Source organism: Pseudopodoces humilis, chromosome 1 (genome assembly GCF_049639895.1).
Source record: "Pseudopodoces humilis isolate 2021_Gansu_Grassland_sample_001 chromosome 1, ASM4963989v1, whole genome shotgun sequence".
Lineage (NCBI taxonomy): Eukaryota > Metazoa > Chordata > Aves > Passeriformes > Paridae > Pseudopodoces > Pseudopodoces humilis.
In genome coordinates, this window is record NC_142200.1 from 110,724,590 (window position 1) to 110,744,934 (window position 20,345).

The 20,345-nt window shown below is 38.3% G+C and overlaps 1 protein-coding gene across 1 annotated transcript in view; it reads right to left on the reverse strand.

Annotated features, from left to right (window-relative positions):
* Positions 1-3,146: 3,146 nt before the first annotated feature.
* CMTM8 (CKLF like MARVEL transmembrane domain containing 8) overlaps positions 3,147-20,345 on the reverse strand; it is a 35,025-nt gene continuing 17,826 nt past the window's right edge. The window contains exons 2-4 of the mRNA XM_005518976.2: positions 10,247-10,420; positions 6,255-6,371; positions 3,147-3,693 (exon numbers count right to left, since the gene is read on the reverse strand). Of these exons, the coding sequence (XP_005519033.1) occupies positions 3,610-3,693; positions 6,255-6,371; positions 10,247-10,420 (375 nt within the window). The 3' untranslated portion in view covers positions 3,147-3,609. The remainder of the gene's footprint in view (positions 3,694-6,254; positions 6,372-10,246; positions 10,421-20,345) is intronic.

Sequence of the window (20,345 nt, forward strand, 5' to 3'; positions counted from 1 at the left end):
CAGTTATGATGCAGATTCTGTTCATATTTAGTATTTAATAAGTTCCTTCAGCAGCTAAAATTGTCCTGAGAGGGAAGACGTGTAAGCTCAGATGACCCCCAACACACATAAAGTCCCAGTGTAAGCAATTTATTGAGCAAAATGGGTTTGCCAGTGTGGGCAATGGTCCCTACTAGAGTAAGCAGTATATAGTTCTGGACTTCTATTAAGCCATCTTGTGACTGCAATAAGAGGTATTACCTGTCCCACCACATTTTATCTCATGTCGTTAGGTATCAAAGCCACAACACTGGCTACCACCACAAGGGTAAAATGCTAGCTGCTGAGGAAAAAAATTAAAATCTGTTCCACTTTTAAACAGCTGCTTTTTTTCTTCCTCTTCTCCTTACAGTTCCCATTCAGAAGCATGCATAGCTATAGGTTTCTATAAGCCCTGTGGAGGAAGGTTCCAGTAACTTCTTCACTTCCTATTTAGAAAATACAGGGGTTTTACATGCTGGTTAAGCTTCTTTATTTCTTTTGAAAATGTGTGTGTGACTGGGGCCCTGCTGACCTGAGTTCAGGACAGCGAAACAGAAATAAATTAATGCAAGTAGAATAACAGACATATTTTCTACCCAGCAATACAGCCATCTTCTGTTAAGCACTGAGAAAAGTCAATCAACTCTACTTCATTTGAAGTTTTTAATACAGTTCTCATGCTACTTACTTTGTCTTGTTAAGTACATTGTGTATGATGATGAAAAAAGGTACTGACAACTCCTTAATAAATGAAAATTAATGGCCGTAAGTTGACACCGAGTACCCTTACATATGTAACTTAGATTTTTCAGACTGTTTGTCTGACACTAATTATTTATAAGTCAAATACCTTCATTTTGCAAGTTTATTAGCAGTTTGTTTATTCTTCTAAATATCTGTATTAAGAATTTCACTAATGACTTTACCACTTACCAGTTGTTCTTTTAAGGCTTCTTTGAACCTTACGAATACTAACCTACAGCAGATACAAGCCTTGTTTCAATTGTTATATGATAAACCACAGCTAGGTTACCTTCTTTATCAATATTAGAATATACAAGTGCATTAACTCATAGTTTGCAGATCAGTATTTGAGACTAGTGAGCTGGAAGATAACCTTTCGGGTGCACACGCCTTTCTTCAGGCCTGAACTTGGAGGAGCAAATTCCAAAAGGAATGCTCAGCTTGTGCTGATTCCTCCTAATTTTAACTAGATATTCAGAATATTTGAAAAACAAGACAGTTGGTATCTGGACAACTGATGAGAAATTAAACAGATGAGAAAGAACATGGGAAGTAAGATAATTTTCTTCCTGAAAGGAAAGAGCAAGGCAGGTAAGTTATGGTTTGTGAAGAAAAAAAAAAAAAAAAAAGCAAGGCAAAGTACAAAGCAAATTTTTGCCTAGTATGTTGTTTTGTTTTGTTTTTGTTTTTTTTAAATTCAGAATTAAGGATTCAACTCACATATTTGTCTTTGGATGTCATTCTGCAGGTTTTTCCCTTGAGGATGAGCATTGAAGTTTCAGAGAGCATGCAGATATTTTGCCAGAATCACTACTTATCTGCTTTTATCTTACATTAAAGGGCTTACTCTGACATGTAACACAGTTGCCATGACAGTTTTAGGTAAACTGGATGAAACAGAACTTCCTCTAAGCTCTACTCCCTCTTACTACCTCTGCCCACAAATGAGACAGAGGGTTTTGAGTTTAGACTGGACCATTGCAGTTACTACAAAATCTTGAAATGTTTGTGCAAACACAGTCACATCCTTTGGAGTTGAAATAGATACATAAAATATCAATTAAGAAAGTCTTCCTATTACCACATTACCACAGAAGCTTTTTTACTGATAAGACATCTCTGATGAAATTTTAATTGCAGCTATATTTCTAGTCACACTTTATCAGTTGGCACTTGGATCATTTCAATGCCTTTGATTCCTTTTTTTTTTTTTTTTTTTTCCCAGTGATGGAAAAGAGCATACAGGATTTTAATGACACATTTTATCTGTGGAGATAAAATGCAGAGTTGGTAGCCATTCTTCCTTCTCACAACTGGATAAATTTAGCAACCAGCAGAAAGTCTGACCTATGTTGTGTAGGCCAAATGCAATTTGCAGACAAGTATAGGTTTTTAAATAATATCTTGCCTTCCCTTACACTGAAATCTTATGACTGACAGATAATCAAGAAGAAAACCATGTGATCGAGATGGGAATTAGCTGTCTGCTGATAAATCTTCTGCAAGGCACATATGTAAGTAACCACACACCATTTAGTTATAAGGAGAGATAAAGAAGGTTTTTTTGAAGCAGTAAGTTTTCTCTACTACCATATATTATTAACCAAATAAGCTTTTGAAGACTAGAAAGGAGTTCAAATCTTCTTAATCCAAGAATAAAAGCTTCACCAGTAGTTTTAAATGAGGAAAACTTTAAATAACACCATAAAATAATCACAAGCTTTCACTTACCACGTAGTTCCTGGAAAAAAAAATCCTTAGGTAATTTGTATTTGAAAGTAATTTTCAAAGGTATCTGCTTTGAAAGTCATATCCTGTCATACTTCTGCTTGATTCAAAGTTATTTAAATAGGAATACCAGCTTCATTTGTTAAACTAACAAGTTAGAGATGATGCCAGTAGACAGTACAGGAGGGAGGAAATTCCTTGCTTGTAGCACTGGTGTCCTGACAATTCTTCTGTGGCTTTAATCTTTATATCATTTAATAGGATTTAGAAGCCCAGATTTTACTAAGAGAGATTAAAGATTCTGAGGAGAAGAAAACCCAAACAAGCACAATCTGCTGAGAAACAAGAAGTGTTACCTTTAGCCAGAGATTTGTGACACCCTCAGTAAGGTTAAGCACCGAGCACTAAGGGGGTGCTGTCTGGGCTCATGCTTTGGAGCCAGTTGCATCTGAGAAACCTGTGAAGATAATGTGTTCCAGGCACAAGATTTCTTCAGCTTCGGAGCTGAGCTTCAGACCTACAGGAACAGGTTCCAAAAGCCACCTTGCAATGTGAGAAGCTGTTAGATTTAGCACTGACAGGATCATCAGAATTGTTGGTAGTATATATTAAACCCTGAAGAAGAAATTAAAAAAGCAACCTTCTACTCCCAGTTTACAAAACATGTACAGTTGGATCATTTATTTATTATTTTCTTTAAGTTTCAGGTGTTTTTTCTGCACAATGTCACTTTTCACACAATAATTATACAATATCAATCTTAGTTTTGGTAGCATTCAGTATCAAAAGTATACCTGTAACATTTAAAAAGTTACATTTACAAATGTGGCACATTGAATAAGATTTATTAAAGTTTAGTAGTAACAACTACACAACATCTAGAAAAATACCATGTTAATTTTAAAAGAAGCAGTATGAAATTTTATTATATAGTACAAAGTCAGGGTTAAATGTCTCTAAACACGGCATTATTATAAATAATAATTTGATCTCAGTTTATATTGTGTCAATTCTAACAGAAATGTTCAAAAATACCTCATCCCTCTTCCAAGCTTTTATCAAAAGTGAATAATCCTCAAGGTGCTTTACACTACAGAATTCACTTTAACAAAGTATTTACTGCAAAGTTCGTGATCGCCAAGATATAAAGCTAAAATATGTATTTCCAGCATAGCAGGAGGTAACCACGAAGGCAAAGAACTGTAGAGAGAGAGAGGGAAAAAATATGTTAGGAAATAAATACAATCGAGAACACTGTAATTTCTAAGGAAAAAAAAACAGTTATGGGACTTGGGGGAAAAGGAAAGTAGCAAGCTGACTAAAATGGCACACTCTCACCTCCTTGTACTTGTGTGGCCATTGCAGTCAACACTGTGTAAAAATAAGCTTATACTATGCATAGAAATATAGGCTTGAGCAGACAAAACATGACGAATTTCAACTTTTTTAATAAATTCCTCATTATACTGCCTCAGTACGGATCTTACAGATTGGACTTGGCACTTTTAGAGGCTGAGGAATTGTCTGTGGGACAATGTGAGCTCAAGCTAACACTGCTGCCCTGCTGCTGTGATCCAGATACTGCCTACAGCCCACCTGTAGGGCTCACAGTGCATCTGTTTGCTTGCAGAGAAAGCTTGGATTCAAATGCAGGCCCAGGCATGTTCTCAAACAGCACTGCTGATTACCTTACCAATTCCAGAGTCCTCTACTGATGAATAAAGATATTCCTCAGTGACAGCAGCCGCACTATCATATCACTCCTCTGTCAGAAATTGGTAACAGAATAAGCCTTCCATAGCAGGCTAGATTTATTTCACTTCTACTGATAAAGTCCAATTCAGCACCAGTGCTTAAGTTCCTGTTAATCACTGCATGCTGTTCCAAACAGGCAATATTAAATATGGTCTTAATGACAATACCAGAATGTTTTGTGCTGGTAACTGAATCCAGTAAAGCTGTGACTGCAAATATGATTAACACCACTTTTCTAAGAGGTGAGCAATGATAGGACAAGAAAGAACAAACACAAGTTATAGGACAGGAAATTTCAAGAAGATATTAGGGAAAAAAAACCCAACAACACAGTGTGAGTAATCAAACAGGCACACAGGCATTGTGGAATAGCCATATTTGGAAATACTCAAATTCAAGTGGACAAGGCCCTGGTAGCCTGATATGAATTAGCCCTGCTGTAGGAGTGGAGAGAGTTGGACCAGATGACCTCCAAGAAGTCCCTTTCAGCCTAAAACTATTTTATGATTCTACAGTTGTTCCTGGCTTATATGGCATCACTGGCATGGGTAAGCCCTGCTGAGCATTCATCCAGGCAGTAAATCTAAGCCTTTCAGCAGAGGGCTCTTGGTGAGCCTTGTCTAATGCAAATTTAATCTGTAACACCAAAAAACTGTAGATGATGATGTAAAATCTTATTACAATAAAAAAATGTAGTATTCTTATTTTTTCAATCATTTTGTTTCTTATTAAATAAAAGCTCCATCTAAAATCTTTCTAACAAAATGACTATTGGGGATAGATGATTTGCTAAATCCTCTATCCATGAAACCCTTAATGGATTTTGAAAGCAAGAATCCACATTTAATAGTTTATTTAGACACTGTGTTAGATAAACATTATTAGGAAGTATTAGGAGAGAATCCAGACCTCCCATGAGACACTGAACATTCATGCATTTTGCATAAAACCTGAATCAGCATGGAAGCTTATCTAGCAGCAAGCAAGTTCCTGTCAGCTGCAGTGGCTGAGTAACAGATCCGTAGCTACAAACTGCCAAGAGGAGAAGACCCTGAGCACCACTGAAATGGCAGGGATTTAATCATCCAATTCCCAGGACAAAAACAGAGCAGGTGTTTGAGTTCCTGTGTTCATGGCCATATAAAATAAGCTTCAGACAGGATTTGTGAATAGTCAGAACAGCTGCAGAAGCATGAACACTCAATAATTTGGAATTCTTGTATACAATTGAATTTGACTCCTGTCGCCACAACATGAAAAACGTTCTTTTACAACTCCCTTACTTTTGCTAGTGAATGCATTCACCTAACTCAAAAAGTGGCAAGGCTCTTTTTTGATCCTTTTTTGTTTTTAAGTTCTTTTTCATCCACTTTGACTGTTTTGGATTTCTAAATCTAAGATAGCAACGTTAGACAAATTACTGATTTCATCACATTACATGATTTTTCAGGTGTTGCCCTTACAACTCAAAGGAAAGACTATCAAAGGTTGAAGCCATAACAGGAATACCATTGTGGAAACAGCAAAAGCATTCCAGGGCCTTCCCCAAGGTGCTGGGTGGGCAATGTGGACAATGGCTCAGTCCACAGAAAGCTGAATGCATCTTATCCATAAGTATGCAAAGTTAGCTGAGTTAGTTTAAACTGCTTCTGAAGTTGTCCAAGTGCATTGAGGTGACTCATTGCTCACACAATCTTTTTTGTCTGCTCTGATGTGCAGGCTCTGACCTCAGCCAGAGCGCCTGTAATAAATGGGGGCAAGGGAGGAAAACAGCGTGCTCTTAAAAATGTTACTGCCTTTTCTGATGTGAACGTCATCTCCTGGTGGAATTTCTAATCACCTCTAAAAATTATGTAACAAATTGTAGCTACGTATAGTTTTTGTGTATCACTCTGCAGCTTTTCAACATGCAGAACACCTGCAACTTCAATCCACGCTTCCAATGAGCCTTTATTTGATCTAACTTTATTGGATGCAGAATTGATTTAAACAAGAAATGAACTCACTGAAGAAGCTGCCCAGCTGTTGTAATTGTGATTGTCCAGATCTTTGGTAACTGAAGATGCGTCCACAATGGCAGCAATGAGATACAAAACAAAGGCACTTCCATTAAAACACAGACCCTGATGAAAAGACAAACATAAGTCATTAATATGCACAGGCATTTGTTTTCCAGCATTACAAAACTCTATTCTGAAACACACTGAACACATGCAACGTACACTAGACATGTCATTCTTAACTATTTTTGCCTTCTTCCACATTTCTATCTGTAAAATTAAAATTTAACTGCTTTGAAGATGTATAAAAATTGGACCATATTTTGGACAAACTGTTCTCTCCATCACACTAAATCCAGAAAAGTCTTAAAGTTGGTGTGCTCTGATTTACCAAAAGTGAAAATAAGGACTCAGTTTGGTTACCACAATCTAAGGGTTAGGCAGTAAAAATATGACACTACATGATAAAAAACAAAACAAAAAAGAGAAACAAGATAAAACTGCACTTTGATTACATTTCTAATCTATACCAATATAGGAATCAGTAACTCCTGGCATGGAGAATATTTAAAAAGCCTCCAAAACTTTGTTTTCTACACTACTGAAGGAGATAAAGAAGGTGACATTTTTTTTCTCAGTTGCATTCTTCCATCTCTCAGTACCTTTCCCTTCTGCCTGTTTTTAAGAGGAAAAAGAAACAGGTAAATCCAAGGAGAACAGTCTGAACAGACTACATGGGTCATCAAGACCCATGGCAGAAGCTGCGTTTTTCAAGAGGCAAATTTAATGTCCCAGGGTACTTATATTTATTATTAAGAAAGAAGCAAAGCAGGTAAGAATGACCTCACATAACACTACAGAGAGCAAACAAAAAGTTTGTTTGATTTTTGCATGTGAGAAAGAACAGGAAAGGAAGAGAGAACAGATGTCTAAGAAGATGAAAGAGAAAAATGTATGAGGGTTTTTTTAAACTACATGATTTTAATACTTTGTCCTTTACTTTCTCACTACTTGGTCATGGAAGTTTCTTCTAATTAAAAAAACAAGTTAAAGCCCCTCAAAGTCTGCTCTGCTACTTGTCTAAGGCACACAGATTTGGTGCCATGTTTCAGTGGAATGCCTGTGACATGCTTTGCATCTAGTTAGAATTGCAGGGATTGGTAACTCAATATAGACCTGGTCCTAATGCTGCACATAATCAGCTCCCTTCAGCTTCTGACCCCAGTTTTGCACTCCAGAGTGTCACACAAATATAACCCTCAGCTCTGTTGCTCCAGTTGTCTAAATGCTGCCATACTGGTGCAGCTCCAATTTACTTATTTGCACCGTGTTACTCAGTGGACGCTAGGAATTTATGCCAATTACCCACAATTTAATTCACTTTTCACCAATTTTGGCAAAATCTAAAAAAAGGCTGCAGAGAAGAAGAGAAGTTAGAGGGAACAGTGGAAAAATACCCACTTATCCTTCCGTAGGAAACTGGGCTGGGCAGTGCCTCAGCACTCAGATGGAGTCCAAGGACTGGTGATTGAGATTTGATTCACACACTTACGAATGAGTGCAGGTTCACCTCACCTATGTCAGTTTGCCTAATAAAAGGTACTACATCTATCCACAGATCTCACCCCTTGTTTTATCTGGGCATTACAGCAATAAAATATCAAACAGTTAATTTTAGGATGAGATGCCAACAATTGGCAGGTTCTGGTGAACTTCTGTAAAGCACCGATTTAGAAACTCCAAATTTGATTACCTAGAGTATTTTTGTTGTTATTTTCAGATTTCCCATTCCAAAAAGACTCAATTACCCTGGAAAGCTACAAATCCCTGCAATATCTTGTCATGTAGAAAAGAAAAAAGCACATAATTTCTGAGAAGTGCTGCTCTGGGAAATAACACTGTTGGGGAAGATGGAATGCAGTGCAAGCTGACTGGGCCTTTACTGCCAATATATTACTCAAACCAAATGGTTCATGCTAAATTACCATCTGCTTCTTAAATTCAAATTCACCAGATTTTAAAAGCTTCCATTGATTGTTTTAGCAAAAAACTTGCACTATGTAGGAGAGTCAGTTTTGAAGCACATCTTTTGGGTTAATTTGCAGTAGAAGTAACTGCACCTTAAGCAATTTGGTAATGTGCTTAACCTGCAAAAAGTGAATTTATGACGGAGAGGTCCAGATGTAATTTTGGATACTGCATACAATAGGAACAGTTTGAGCTTACTGTTGCTGAAGGAGACAGAGCAATAACTGGCAGATACTGAAATTCAGAATTCTTCAGAGAATAGGGTAAAGGTGGGTGTAAACTCACTCAAAAAGGTGTGTCATGGTCTTTCTAACAAAGACTTTAAAAGCAACTCTCTGAAAAGAGACTCAACGTTCCTCTTGGCCATATAGGAGCAGCAGAGGACCAATTCAAGGGCTGTCCCCAAAAGCTCTTTTAATACCTTAGGGCAAAACAAGCTGTAGCACAAGCATCTTTTATTTATTTTGTATTTATTTTCTCTTTATATGACCCTTTTATATAAAGGGAAACTACCTTTTGGATTTACATTGATGTTCGTCTACAATATATTTGGAACTCAGAGCAAGAAATATGAAATAGAGACAAATCAATTATTCTAGTATGTCTACCACATAGATCAGGGGCAACTCATTTATGTGCTGATGAAAGAAGGGTAATGACCAAAGCTTTATTCAAATGGATATAAAGATGCTTTCCCCTTGAATGTACTTTACTTACATGTAATGCAACGGGGAAAAAAAAACCAACCCACACCTTTAAGTGTACCCAGACACATTACTGCTATAATTGAAATAATCCAATATTTCTATAGCAGTGTTACAGCCTTAATGGTAATTGCTGGGTATGAAACTTGAAAATAGAGAAGCTATCTGAATATAATCCTGGTTGCTCTTATTAGCAATTGCTATAGCTGGCTATTTATTGCAGCAGCAAATGGGAACACTAAAAGAGAAGAGTATTCTAGTATTCAATTTTAGTCACATACACAATATAGCTGATAACAAGCTGTTAGCAACACAGAAGTCAAATACATTTCATCATAAAAATAACAGAATTCTAATCAATAATATTAGGCATAAAAAAACTCCAAACAGAATCTCACTGTATCCAACAAATGCAAAGACAAAATTTATATGGGTCACAAATAGCCAGTTGGCTGAAATGGCAGTGACTTTTAGGATCTACTATCCTGAAGACCAGGCTGTTATGCAAATGAGGTAAAAATATACTGTTGAGAGTTAGAGCTGGCCAGGTTTGCTCAAACCATAAAAACTGGATCTGCATTTTAAGTGCCTGTGAAATTTTTCTGTAATTACAGTAGCTGCTTATCTGATTTGCTTTAACTCTTGAGCTCAAAGCAAAGGATTACATGGTACATATTTTACATATATGTAATTTTCAGTACCATTTTCACAGTAGACTACATATGGATTGTCAGAGTGTTTCTACCTCTGAACTATCCTTGCTTTAACTTTAGCAGAGGAAGACTCATCTTTTAAGAGCCCAAGTCCTGCTTCTAATGCATGGTGTTGATTCCAGTAGGGATTTCTGCTGTTTAAGCCATATGGCCAGGTCTGTTAGCTCAGAGGCAGCAACAGACTCATTCCTCATGGGATGCGACCACTACAGAGATAAAAAGAGGTCACTGTGCATAAGTATCAGTCACACACACACGCATTGAAAATCAAGTCACTGCAACAACCACTGAACAAAATGGTGAAACATCATAGGAAAAGTTATGAAAAGTGTCTGTGTAGTATGAAAGTTAAACATTGCAGGTATGCAGCCACACAGTAATTAGGGAAAAATCTGCAAAGAGTACAAGTAGAGTTGGTTAAATACGCACATAGAATGCACCAATATTTAGAGTACAAGTAGAGTTGGTTAAATATATACATGTACAATGCACCAATACTTTATTCTCTTCAAAACCCCGCAAACCTAAAACAACAAAGAATGTATGTATTTACCACCATGGTCCATGGCACCTGTGGGATCCTGGTGTAGGTCATTGTCATATAGATGATCAGAAAGAAGACGGTGAGAACCCAGTAAAACACAGCCACAAACATCACCCAGCCAAAGGCTGGGTATAGAAAGTATTCTGTTCCAGCGATCAGGGTCCACACCAGCAGCCCCAATACCTGCAAAAGTTATGGAGAAGAAATAAAACTGTTACATAGTTCTACACCTCATACACTCGTTCAAGGTCAAGGAGTGACATCACTTGAACACCACACCCACATGAACGCTGAATTGAGATGCTGCGCTGGCAAAATACTGAGCTAACAAAAAAGAACATATAAAACTGGTTTAACTGTGGCAGAGTATCACAAAGGGAAAGGCATCTTATCTGTTGATTTAACTCAATTTGGAGCCATCCTTGCAGTGGTTTTACAGCTAGCTCCCAAAAGGATTGATTATTGTAGCTTGCTGTTGTACATGAAGGCAAATACTGCTGTTTTGCTGCCGGCAAAGTCACTTTAGAAACAACAGCCTGTGAAAGACCACGGGGATCTTCAGGTTCTGTCTGCCACAGTCACAGGTAACTTACCAGCTGAGGTCCAGCTCAGGATGGTCCACACCTGCTCTGTGGATTGGCAGGCACCACAGACACAGAACAACTCCTAGATCTTACTGCGAAAGGTTGTAGTAAAATATCAGCACCACTACAACATGTAACTGTAACTGGAGAAGAGCAAGTCAGATTGGGAATGTCATTATATTCCACAGTTCTTAAAACATCTCCCAAGTGACTTGACCCTAAGTAGCAAACAAGGATGCACACTCAAGCAAATTCCTCAAGCAAATCAGTCTGGGGGGAAAATCCTCCCTCCTGATGTGGCAATCTGTTCAGATCTAAGACACCAAGAAATACGTGAACCAGAGGTCTAAACATACTCTCCAGTTCTCTCCTGTGTTAGGTGATCTCCAAGGCATTAAAAGGAATGAGGAGCAAGCGAAACCTAAGTCAAGTCATCTGCAACAGGAAAAAAAAGTGTGTTTTTCAAGTTGTCCTGAAATAAGAAAAAGCTTAACCACAAAAAGAAAGTGATATTTTATACCTTAAAAACATGCAAATAAATAAAAAGCCCACCCCACACACTTTACTAGAGTCAGATGTGAGAAGTAAAATTCAAGCTTTACCCAGGCTTATCTCTTTCTGCTATCTGGACTATGGTGAAATTTCCTAGCAATAAGAAATGCAAGGATTACAAAATTAAAGAAAATAGCAACACATTTAACACATAATAGCCACAGCTGGACAGTCCAAAGAACCTTCTACCCCAGTATTCTATCTTCAGCAGCATTTAGTACCAGACATCTGAGGATATACATTAAAGAACAGACCATGCAACAGTATTATTTTCTAGGACTACCTTCCTCAGCTCTCAGGACTGTGCAGTGAAGGGACTTCCCAAGCTTGTGGTGATGTCTTTTTAATCAACAGACCCTGACAGCAGATGACAGTTTTCCTGCAGCTTCATTTGCACAAGAGCTGATCCTATTCCCATGCAAACTGCTGGCCATGGTCACATTTACTCCTCTATTGCAGAATTGAACATACCTATAAAGTTTAGAGATTTCACACTTACAAGACAAAACTATACTGTTAAGTTTCTTGTAATTGGTCCTCCTACCACCTGGCACCTGTTTATTTTGTCCTCAATTCATCCTCCCACTTGCCACACAAACTTAATTCAGCCCTCTATTGTGTATTGAGAGTAGATTTCATATATATTATTTGTACATTCATCTGCATTGTCCATACATAGACACACTGCACAAATGTCTGTTTTACGGTTTGTTTTGAGTTTTCTTTCTCTCTTTACAGAGAAAGCATATAGGAAGTCTGTTTAAGAGCATTTTCCCCCCACCGTTTTCACCAATCCACCAATTTCTCTTCAGTAGGAAACTCTAGAACCGGCTCAGACTGGGATTAAAATTCCTGCTTTTCACAGCATACCAGGGGAGGGCAGCATTGCCTCGTAACAACAGTTCAAATAGTGTTAAGTGGATCCTTTAAAACACACTGTTTTCAGTGCAAAGTTACCGGTTCACCAATGCTTCCCATAGTTCATTTTAATTCTACTTCCAACAACATTTTACTAATAGTAGCAATCCAGTTAATAGCACCTCAAATTGAATGAACTACCCACAATCAGACAAGAACCAACTCAATTTTAGTCTAACAAGTGTTGTAAGGCTAAACAATTTTGATAGACTGTTTAGCTAACAAAATGCCATTTTCTTAAGATACACAGTAGTTTTGCATTACACTCATCCACTTTAATCCCAACATAAATTCATCATCCAGAAATTATACTGATAAACAATTGATCTCGTGCTTGATAAACAAATATTAAAGGCAGATTTATCCTAGATATTAGTATCTTATAAAATACCAAGAACAGAAATTTCAAAGGTGAGAAAAAGGAATTAAACACCATTAAATACTCTGCTTATAAGTGTTGGTTTTTAGAACAGTTTTAAATATAGAAGTAGATTTTTCATGAAATGCACAAGACTACAAAAATTTTTTACTACTAACTGCAGTAAGTTTGATAAGAACCTCATTTATATAATGAATTATTATTCAAAAGAGCAAAATCTTCACAAGCAGCAAATTATTAAAATTAAAAAGGAAAACTCTGAGATTACATGAGATCACTAATCTTACATTACTACACACTACAGCTGGCAAGACATTCCCTAGAGCATGAGTATTCATGCTGGGACCTGTTTTTCCAGTAGTATTCTAACCTGGAGTTTTCACCCCTCTTTCAAGATCATTTTAATATTTAGGTGGCTGTACACCTCAGATGCATTCCAAAGAATTCCTTTTGATCCATGTTTTTAGCTAGCTTGTATCAATGGCAGAACAACTCACCCAGGCAATTGAGATGCACCACAGATTCTACAGATTTATATTCTTAACTGGTTCCTGCATCGTAACTTTGATGGGTTGCATATTAGAGCACATTTGACATTTTCACTTAGATCCAGATACTCTCACAGCATATTACTGGAGCTGACAGGCTAAAATAATATTTCAGATTTCTTGATTAGACCTGAAAAGGTCAGATCAGCTCATGGTCAACAATTCACTCCGTGTAGTTAAATGATATGGCAAATGGTTTCATTGCATATGTAAACATATGCAATAAATTGATTTAAAGTTCACGCTGGCCGTCAGCATCTACAAAATACCTGAGGAGCCAAAGAAATACAGACATCTAGACAAGCCTTCTGTGATTAGCCTGTATTCTCAGCATGTTAAATACTGAGATTGCTTCTGTGGTGTTAAACAGCTGCCTCGTAATTTTCTGACTGTCCCTTACACGACAGCTTTGCTGTTCAACAGATCAGTACAAACTGGGTGACACTCCTGTATCTGCTGGAGCTGATACTGGTCTGGTGTCACACCTCCCCACTGGGAAAAACTGGACTACACTCAAATGTCATCTCGATGAGCATCCAGGGTACAGAATCTGGCAAGTGAGTGACAGGTAAACAATACTGGAAAGCCAAGATCAGCAACAGCAGGGGGGTGCCTGCAGTAATTCAGCGAGCACAGACAGTGCACAGCCACCTTCACTGCTCCAAGTCAGCTCAAAGAAAGGGAGAATGCTCCACCCAGGAAGTGGGAAAGGCCTGTCCTTTATTTATTATAACCAGGTAGGCTAGAGTGTATTAGTAATAGCTAAGTACTTGATTTTAATTTATGAGCAAGTCAGAATATGCTTAATTAGAATTACAGGAACATACTACCATGCTGGAAGAAATGGGCCCAGGAAAGGGGGAGGGAAAGGCATCAAGAAGGCCCAAGAAAATAATGCATGTGGTAATGGATGAGAGGGGATGCTGGGTCCTAAGACTGTAAGGGCTCCACCAACCGGGTCCAGTCTTTCAAGTTAGATGGGAATAGGGATTTCAGTGCAAGATAAAGGAAAGCAGTTTTCTGTTGTTTATGGCAGGTTCTGATTTCAACTCAGACATTTATTTTGTGGTCATTTGGCTGCTGCTTGATCAGGTACCTCCATTACTAAAATGCATTAATATGTCAAATGCACTAATGCCTACTTCAGCAGCTGGCAGACACCATAAGAAGGAAGAAACTTGGTAGCAAAGTCCAATATTATTGAGTGTGCAGATTTAAAACTAGATGCTTAATTATATATTCAAACCCTTAAATAAGTGCCATAATTCTTCTGCAGTGTTGAGAACTTCAAAAGTATCAGATTATTTAGTCACTTAAAAAAAAAAAAAAAAGCCTTTGTTGTTAGTTCATGAGACACATCTTTGCTGGTGTCAGAAGTTAGCAGATATAAAAGCAGTTGTGAGCTTGAATCTGTGTATCCAGTTTTACTTTTTAAAGCAGCTTAAGAACTGCCAAAGAAAATTTGTACTTGCAACCTGCGTTTAAAAACGCTACGATGTAACAACTCCTCTCCATTGCTGGCAGGGTTTGGAATTTTCCAGTATTTCTCCTGAGTGGTTAACTCAGCAAAAAGGTTAAAAATGTATATACGTCCTTTCCACAATAAAAGAAGTCTCATTGTAGCAGAGGCGACATGAAGAAAAACCCGATGCTCATCAATTAAAAAAAAAACAACAAAAAAACCAAAACAGAACAAAGCCACACACACACACACACACATATATATATATGCCAGAAGCTTTTCCTATCCTTTATCCAAGAGATGTTTCCTGCGACCATAAGCACTGCAGGATTTATATGCAGTTGCTGCTGGCACAGACGACAAGGATGGCAGATGGATACTAAAAGAGTTGTACATTTGCAGCACGAATTGCCTCCTGTATGCAAAGCCACCCAAATGTGGACAGCATCCAGCAAGGAGAAAGACATCTTGCCTCTTCCTCCTAGCAAAGGAGATTTATGACTAGAAGACAGAGAGACCATTCTAAGTTATTGCACATCATAATTTCATTACTAAATCACAAGTTAGGAGCTACCTTAGCAGCAGCACAAGCAGCCTGTGAATGTCTCAACCTCCATCCTTTTCTCCCTTGGTTACCTATCAGGGTGGTGGTGCTGGTGTGGTTTTTAAGGAGGAAAAAAAAAAGAGGGAGGAAAAGAGAATTCTCCCTCTACTGCTCCTGTAAAACATGTCCAGGACAGTCAGAGGAACAGGCAGATTTAATTGTATTATTTCCAGCTGCTTTTATTTTACAGATCTATTGATTTATTTGCAGATTATTTACAGATACAGAATTACTTTTTTTTTTTAAATGTTTTTCCAGCTCAGGCTAAATGGAGTAAATGTTTGTGCTGCACTTAAAAAGCGGCTTTAAATCAGAATTTTTGTGCTCTCATACATCATCCATGAAGTGACATACAGCAATTCTGCCTTCTGCCACTAGAGCGAGCACAATCATTGCTTTTTTCTTTAGGAAAGGGGCACTTTGCCCAGCAGTAACATCAGGGCAATTTCCATACAGTGCAACCCCTGCAAATCGAGAAGGACCACTCAGAATAAGACATATATATATATAAAATCTTTCACAAGGGTAATTCCAAGTTTGAGTGTCTTCCCAAAGCATCTTTAACAGGTTCACTTCCATACCAGATAGAACAGCAACATCAACTGTCAGTTTACCCATGAACTAGTCAAAATAGTAACATTTGATGTGTTTTACTTAAAAAAAGCAAACAAAAAAAACCCCAGAAGTGTAAGAAAAAATAAGGTGAAAGCCTACAGTTACTGGATAAATCAAACATCAATGCAGACTAAAATACAAAATATAAAAATCTTATTAGTGCTGCAGTCAGACAGAAGGTGATGAGCATGTTTTTAAATAGAAAGATTAAAACTTAAAATATTTCTATTAACTCTGAGTAAAGATGAAAAGATGAGGAAAATCAACAATATTTTTTGGCCACGGTTTTTAAAGATATAAGAACCTTGCTTAAGTGTCTTTGAAATTTCAAGGGCCATGTGAATGTACTCTGCAATAATCTATTGCCTTACCTGACTGCTTCTCTTTCCCAGTCTCAAACATTGTTTTTCAATCACCAAACATAACAATGATCTGACATCAGCCACTCACTACTGTCCTCTCTTCATTAGATTTTTCAGGGCTTTGCCTTGCTAGAAAAAATTTTTCAAACCCACCGTGCTCGCAGAAGTATGTCAGTAGTCATAGTGGACATACCAATTTTATAATTTGAATCAAACTTAAGCAACAGCTAAGGTCTCAAGTCTCTCCTAGCTTTGAAAACCCTTCTGCCCAATGAAAGTCCAAAATATAGTCTCTTCTGCTTTCCCAGAATTTCTAAAAATTGTCTGAATACCTGTTTAATTACTTTGAAGCGACCAGTTTGAGTGTTGAATCTTCCCACCAGTCTTTAAAATGTCTGTCATGCTCTTGGCTCTGTGGCAGCACCAGCACACACCCCTCACCACAGGTTAAATGGGCTATCATGAAATAGTGCTGATCACAGCTTGAGATAACCACCCTGCTCCCCAGAGTTGTTGTTTAGGGTAGATTTCCTAAGAAAGAAAACTGCTGGAAGCAGCACGTGCCAAAATATGTTCCAGAAGTATGTCTTCATCAAAGACTGAACTCTCTCAACCCCAGAGCTTAGTCCACATCCTATGACATGTCAGAAAAATCTCCTGACCCAGGATTGAAATGGGTCAAAGCCTTCTGGCAGACACTTCATTCAATAGTGAACACACCTATTCCGGAATGGAATGAGACTTCAGACAAAGCCCTTCAAGGACTGACATACCTCTGCTGCCTTTCCCACAGCTCCACAAAGCAGGGAAGTACTCCCACACCTACCCCAAATCCCCCAGAAAGAGTCCAGGAGCACCTCTGCCTAAAAAAACTGGGGACTAGACTTCCTCATGTGTGAGCCAGTAAAGAAAGTCCAGTCCTGGTGTTCAGATGGTGACGCTCATTATCCAGACCAGCCATGCAGGGAGGATGCACTGAGCTGGCCACAGCATGTGTAAATAAGGGTATCAGCTTGCACTTCCAAAAGGAGTCACACTGGGAGGCAGAGCCAGCACTCAGGGGTGCCCAAGAAACTATAAAGTCTCATTGGGAAGAGTGGAGAGAGGGAGGTGTGCAACTGAGAAACTTCTTTTTCTAATCAGAATGGGCACTGCCCAGGCATAAAGACAACAGCACCTGGGCAAAATGCAGCAGCACACCCAACTTCATGTCACCTTAGTAATCTACCACCTACTAAAAAGGTATAAATTACAAAGGTGCTCCTTCCCTACTGCAGTCCATGAATGAGGAGTGTTCTGTGATATGGTGCTTCGGCTCACTGCATCTGGCATCCCAGAAAAATAACTCAGGGGTGGGAGTCAGTAAGAAAATTCTGCTGTCCATGCCAGCAGCATATTACAGGTTGCTTCACCTGGGAAATATGCATGGAATGTGTGAGACCAGAGCTAACACCAGTAACACAGTAAATTTAAGGAGGTAGCTTATATTAAAAAAAAAGAGATGTTTTCTGGAAAACACAACCATACCACGTCAAAATTATGAAATCGCTACAACAGATTTCTTACAGTTTCTCAGGAAGTTCTATTAATAACTAGAGGCAGAGTAGTGGATATTCAAAAGGTTAACAAGAAATAAGAGTTTGTTCAGGTTGTAAATTTTGTTCATGTCATCAAAATTGTTACAATGAAAGATTAGGAACTCTTAGGAAAAAAAATAAAAGTAAAACCTCTACCAAAGAGAAAACACCATAGTGCTTTATAAATCAATGGTGTACCCACACATTGAGCATGTTCTGCTCATTCCTCCCTTCCACTTACAAAATGATTCAGTTGGATTATTAAAGGCACAGAGAACAGCTCCTACAAGAAAATAAAGTTATAGCTGGAAAAAAAGACAGATCCAATTTTCTGTTGAAGACTGAAAGAGGATATGACAGAAGTCTGCAGAATGTCAGGCGGCATAAAGAGTGGAGTGAGGAGTAGGTTAGGACTTGTGACACAAGGAGCACCCTGCTAAATAATCACACAAAAAGATGAAAAGCAAACAGAATGAAATGGTCTTTTAAAACAAAACAAAATCAAAAAGAAGAAAAAACCCACAGTACATAACCAAATCACAGAATGCCATAGGAAACATCATACACACTCCAGGTCAGGCCTGTCTGTATACATTATATACATATATGATAGTCAGGATAGTCAGCAATCTTCAGCACTGGAAATTCCTACATGTGCAGTTTTCTAGAAGTTAGAAAACCATAACAGAGAAGAAGAGTGCAGAATGTTCTTCTTACACTCCTTCCTAAGTTTTCAGTATCAGTGATTATTAGAGACCGAGCTAAACAGACCACTGACCAGATCCATTACTTCCGGTTTTAATTTCCCTTCCTTTCCTGCAAAAATCTCCGGCAGCCAAGGACTGCAAGATGTAAAAGTGTTGACAGAATAGGATGAGATGATCATATGCCACATCGATATATCATTTGTTTCTAAAGTAGAATTACAAGAAATAATCTCAAGCAACTGTGAAGAATCTGGCTTGAATTATATCATCATGAAATTTATCTTCTCAGTAGAGTGGAGGTTGATCATTAACAGGCCATTAAAATGTGTACAAAGCATAAGGATTGGTCCTTGTCCCAGGGCACTTTCCACATTAAATGCTCTGGAGTTTGAGGGCTGCATTCAGGAGCACAGTTCTGCTTACCCATGCCTGTAAATTCTAACTCAGTCTTGTGTTTTGCCTGGGAATCTGCACGCAGAGTCACTTATATAGGCTACTATGCATACATTAATTTAATCTACAAAGAGGCAGCAGAAGACAGCCTTGTCTGTGCCTGTCACGTTCTACAGTCTGAAAGAAACACCTTGATGCAGGATACAGTGAGCTGGCCAGCCAGGAGAAAATCCTGCAAGCTCAGAGCTGCTGCAGCTGACTGGGACCACGCTGGTGGCTGTTATCAGTGGCTCCATCAGGGCCACAGTGTAATGTAAAAATAAAGAGGGGTGGCACAAAATGCTACTAGAGATAAGCAGCCTGGCCTAAGCAGCTAACTCACCTCTCTGGAAGGGCACCCGGTGACACAGTGCAAGGCAATGACCTGCATAGCGCTCAATCTCTAAAGGTCGAAGGGAGCATCTAAACACCCCAGAGAGGAGACAGCCTCTTATCTAACAGTCCCGAGGGATGTTACTGAAAGGAATGCTGCTGCCACTCCCTTTTCCTTCCCCTTCAGCAAGGCCTGGCAGTGGCAGGGGTTTCTCCCACCACCTAGAATTTCCTAGAGAGAAACACTGATATTGTGCAGAAATGCTTGTTGGTTCCAAATTCACCCTCTCCTCCCAGCCCTGTCAGGAAACTGAAGTGGTACTCCTACAGCAAACACTGCAGTTTTGTGGAGCTGGGAATTACTCACTGGAATTGCTGCTGCATTTTGCCCTTCAGCAGCAGAGAAAGGAGAATGTAAAGTAATAGCACATTAGAATCAAATATAAAATAATCTGCCTTTTCAGTTACTTTCTGAGCAAGTTTTCATTTAACCATGCCTTCAAGTATGAATTCTAAAGCAGACAATTACAAAGCAAAATAGTCACACAGAGACACATGAGACACAGGATATGTATTTCTTTGTTTCCTACTGGCTGCTTTTGTGCAACCTCTAGAGGTGATGGCTTTTTTTGAGAAAAAACTTGAAGATTCAGTACAAACACCTTCAGATTTAAAAGTAGCAATTAAATTTCAAATTCCAATAATTTTTCCTTTTCAAAAGCCTGCTTATAAATCAAGATTGGTGAAACTACAAGGCTGAATGACTTTTTATTTAACATTCAAATATTAATACATTTTTGAGTTCTGAGTAGAAGCTGTAACTGATTTATTTGAGAATTAACATTCAAGTTAGTTCTCTAAACAGTCCTGTCCTCATACAGGCAGTAAAAAAGTAAAAATAAATCCTATATGACTCACATGAGATGCAGGGACAATTTACTGAATTGATTTGTCAGGAGACCTATCATTGCACTCATACAATGCCATATGATTTAATTGATTTGAATTTTAGATCTTCATACAATAAAATTATGT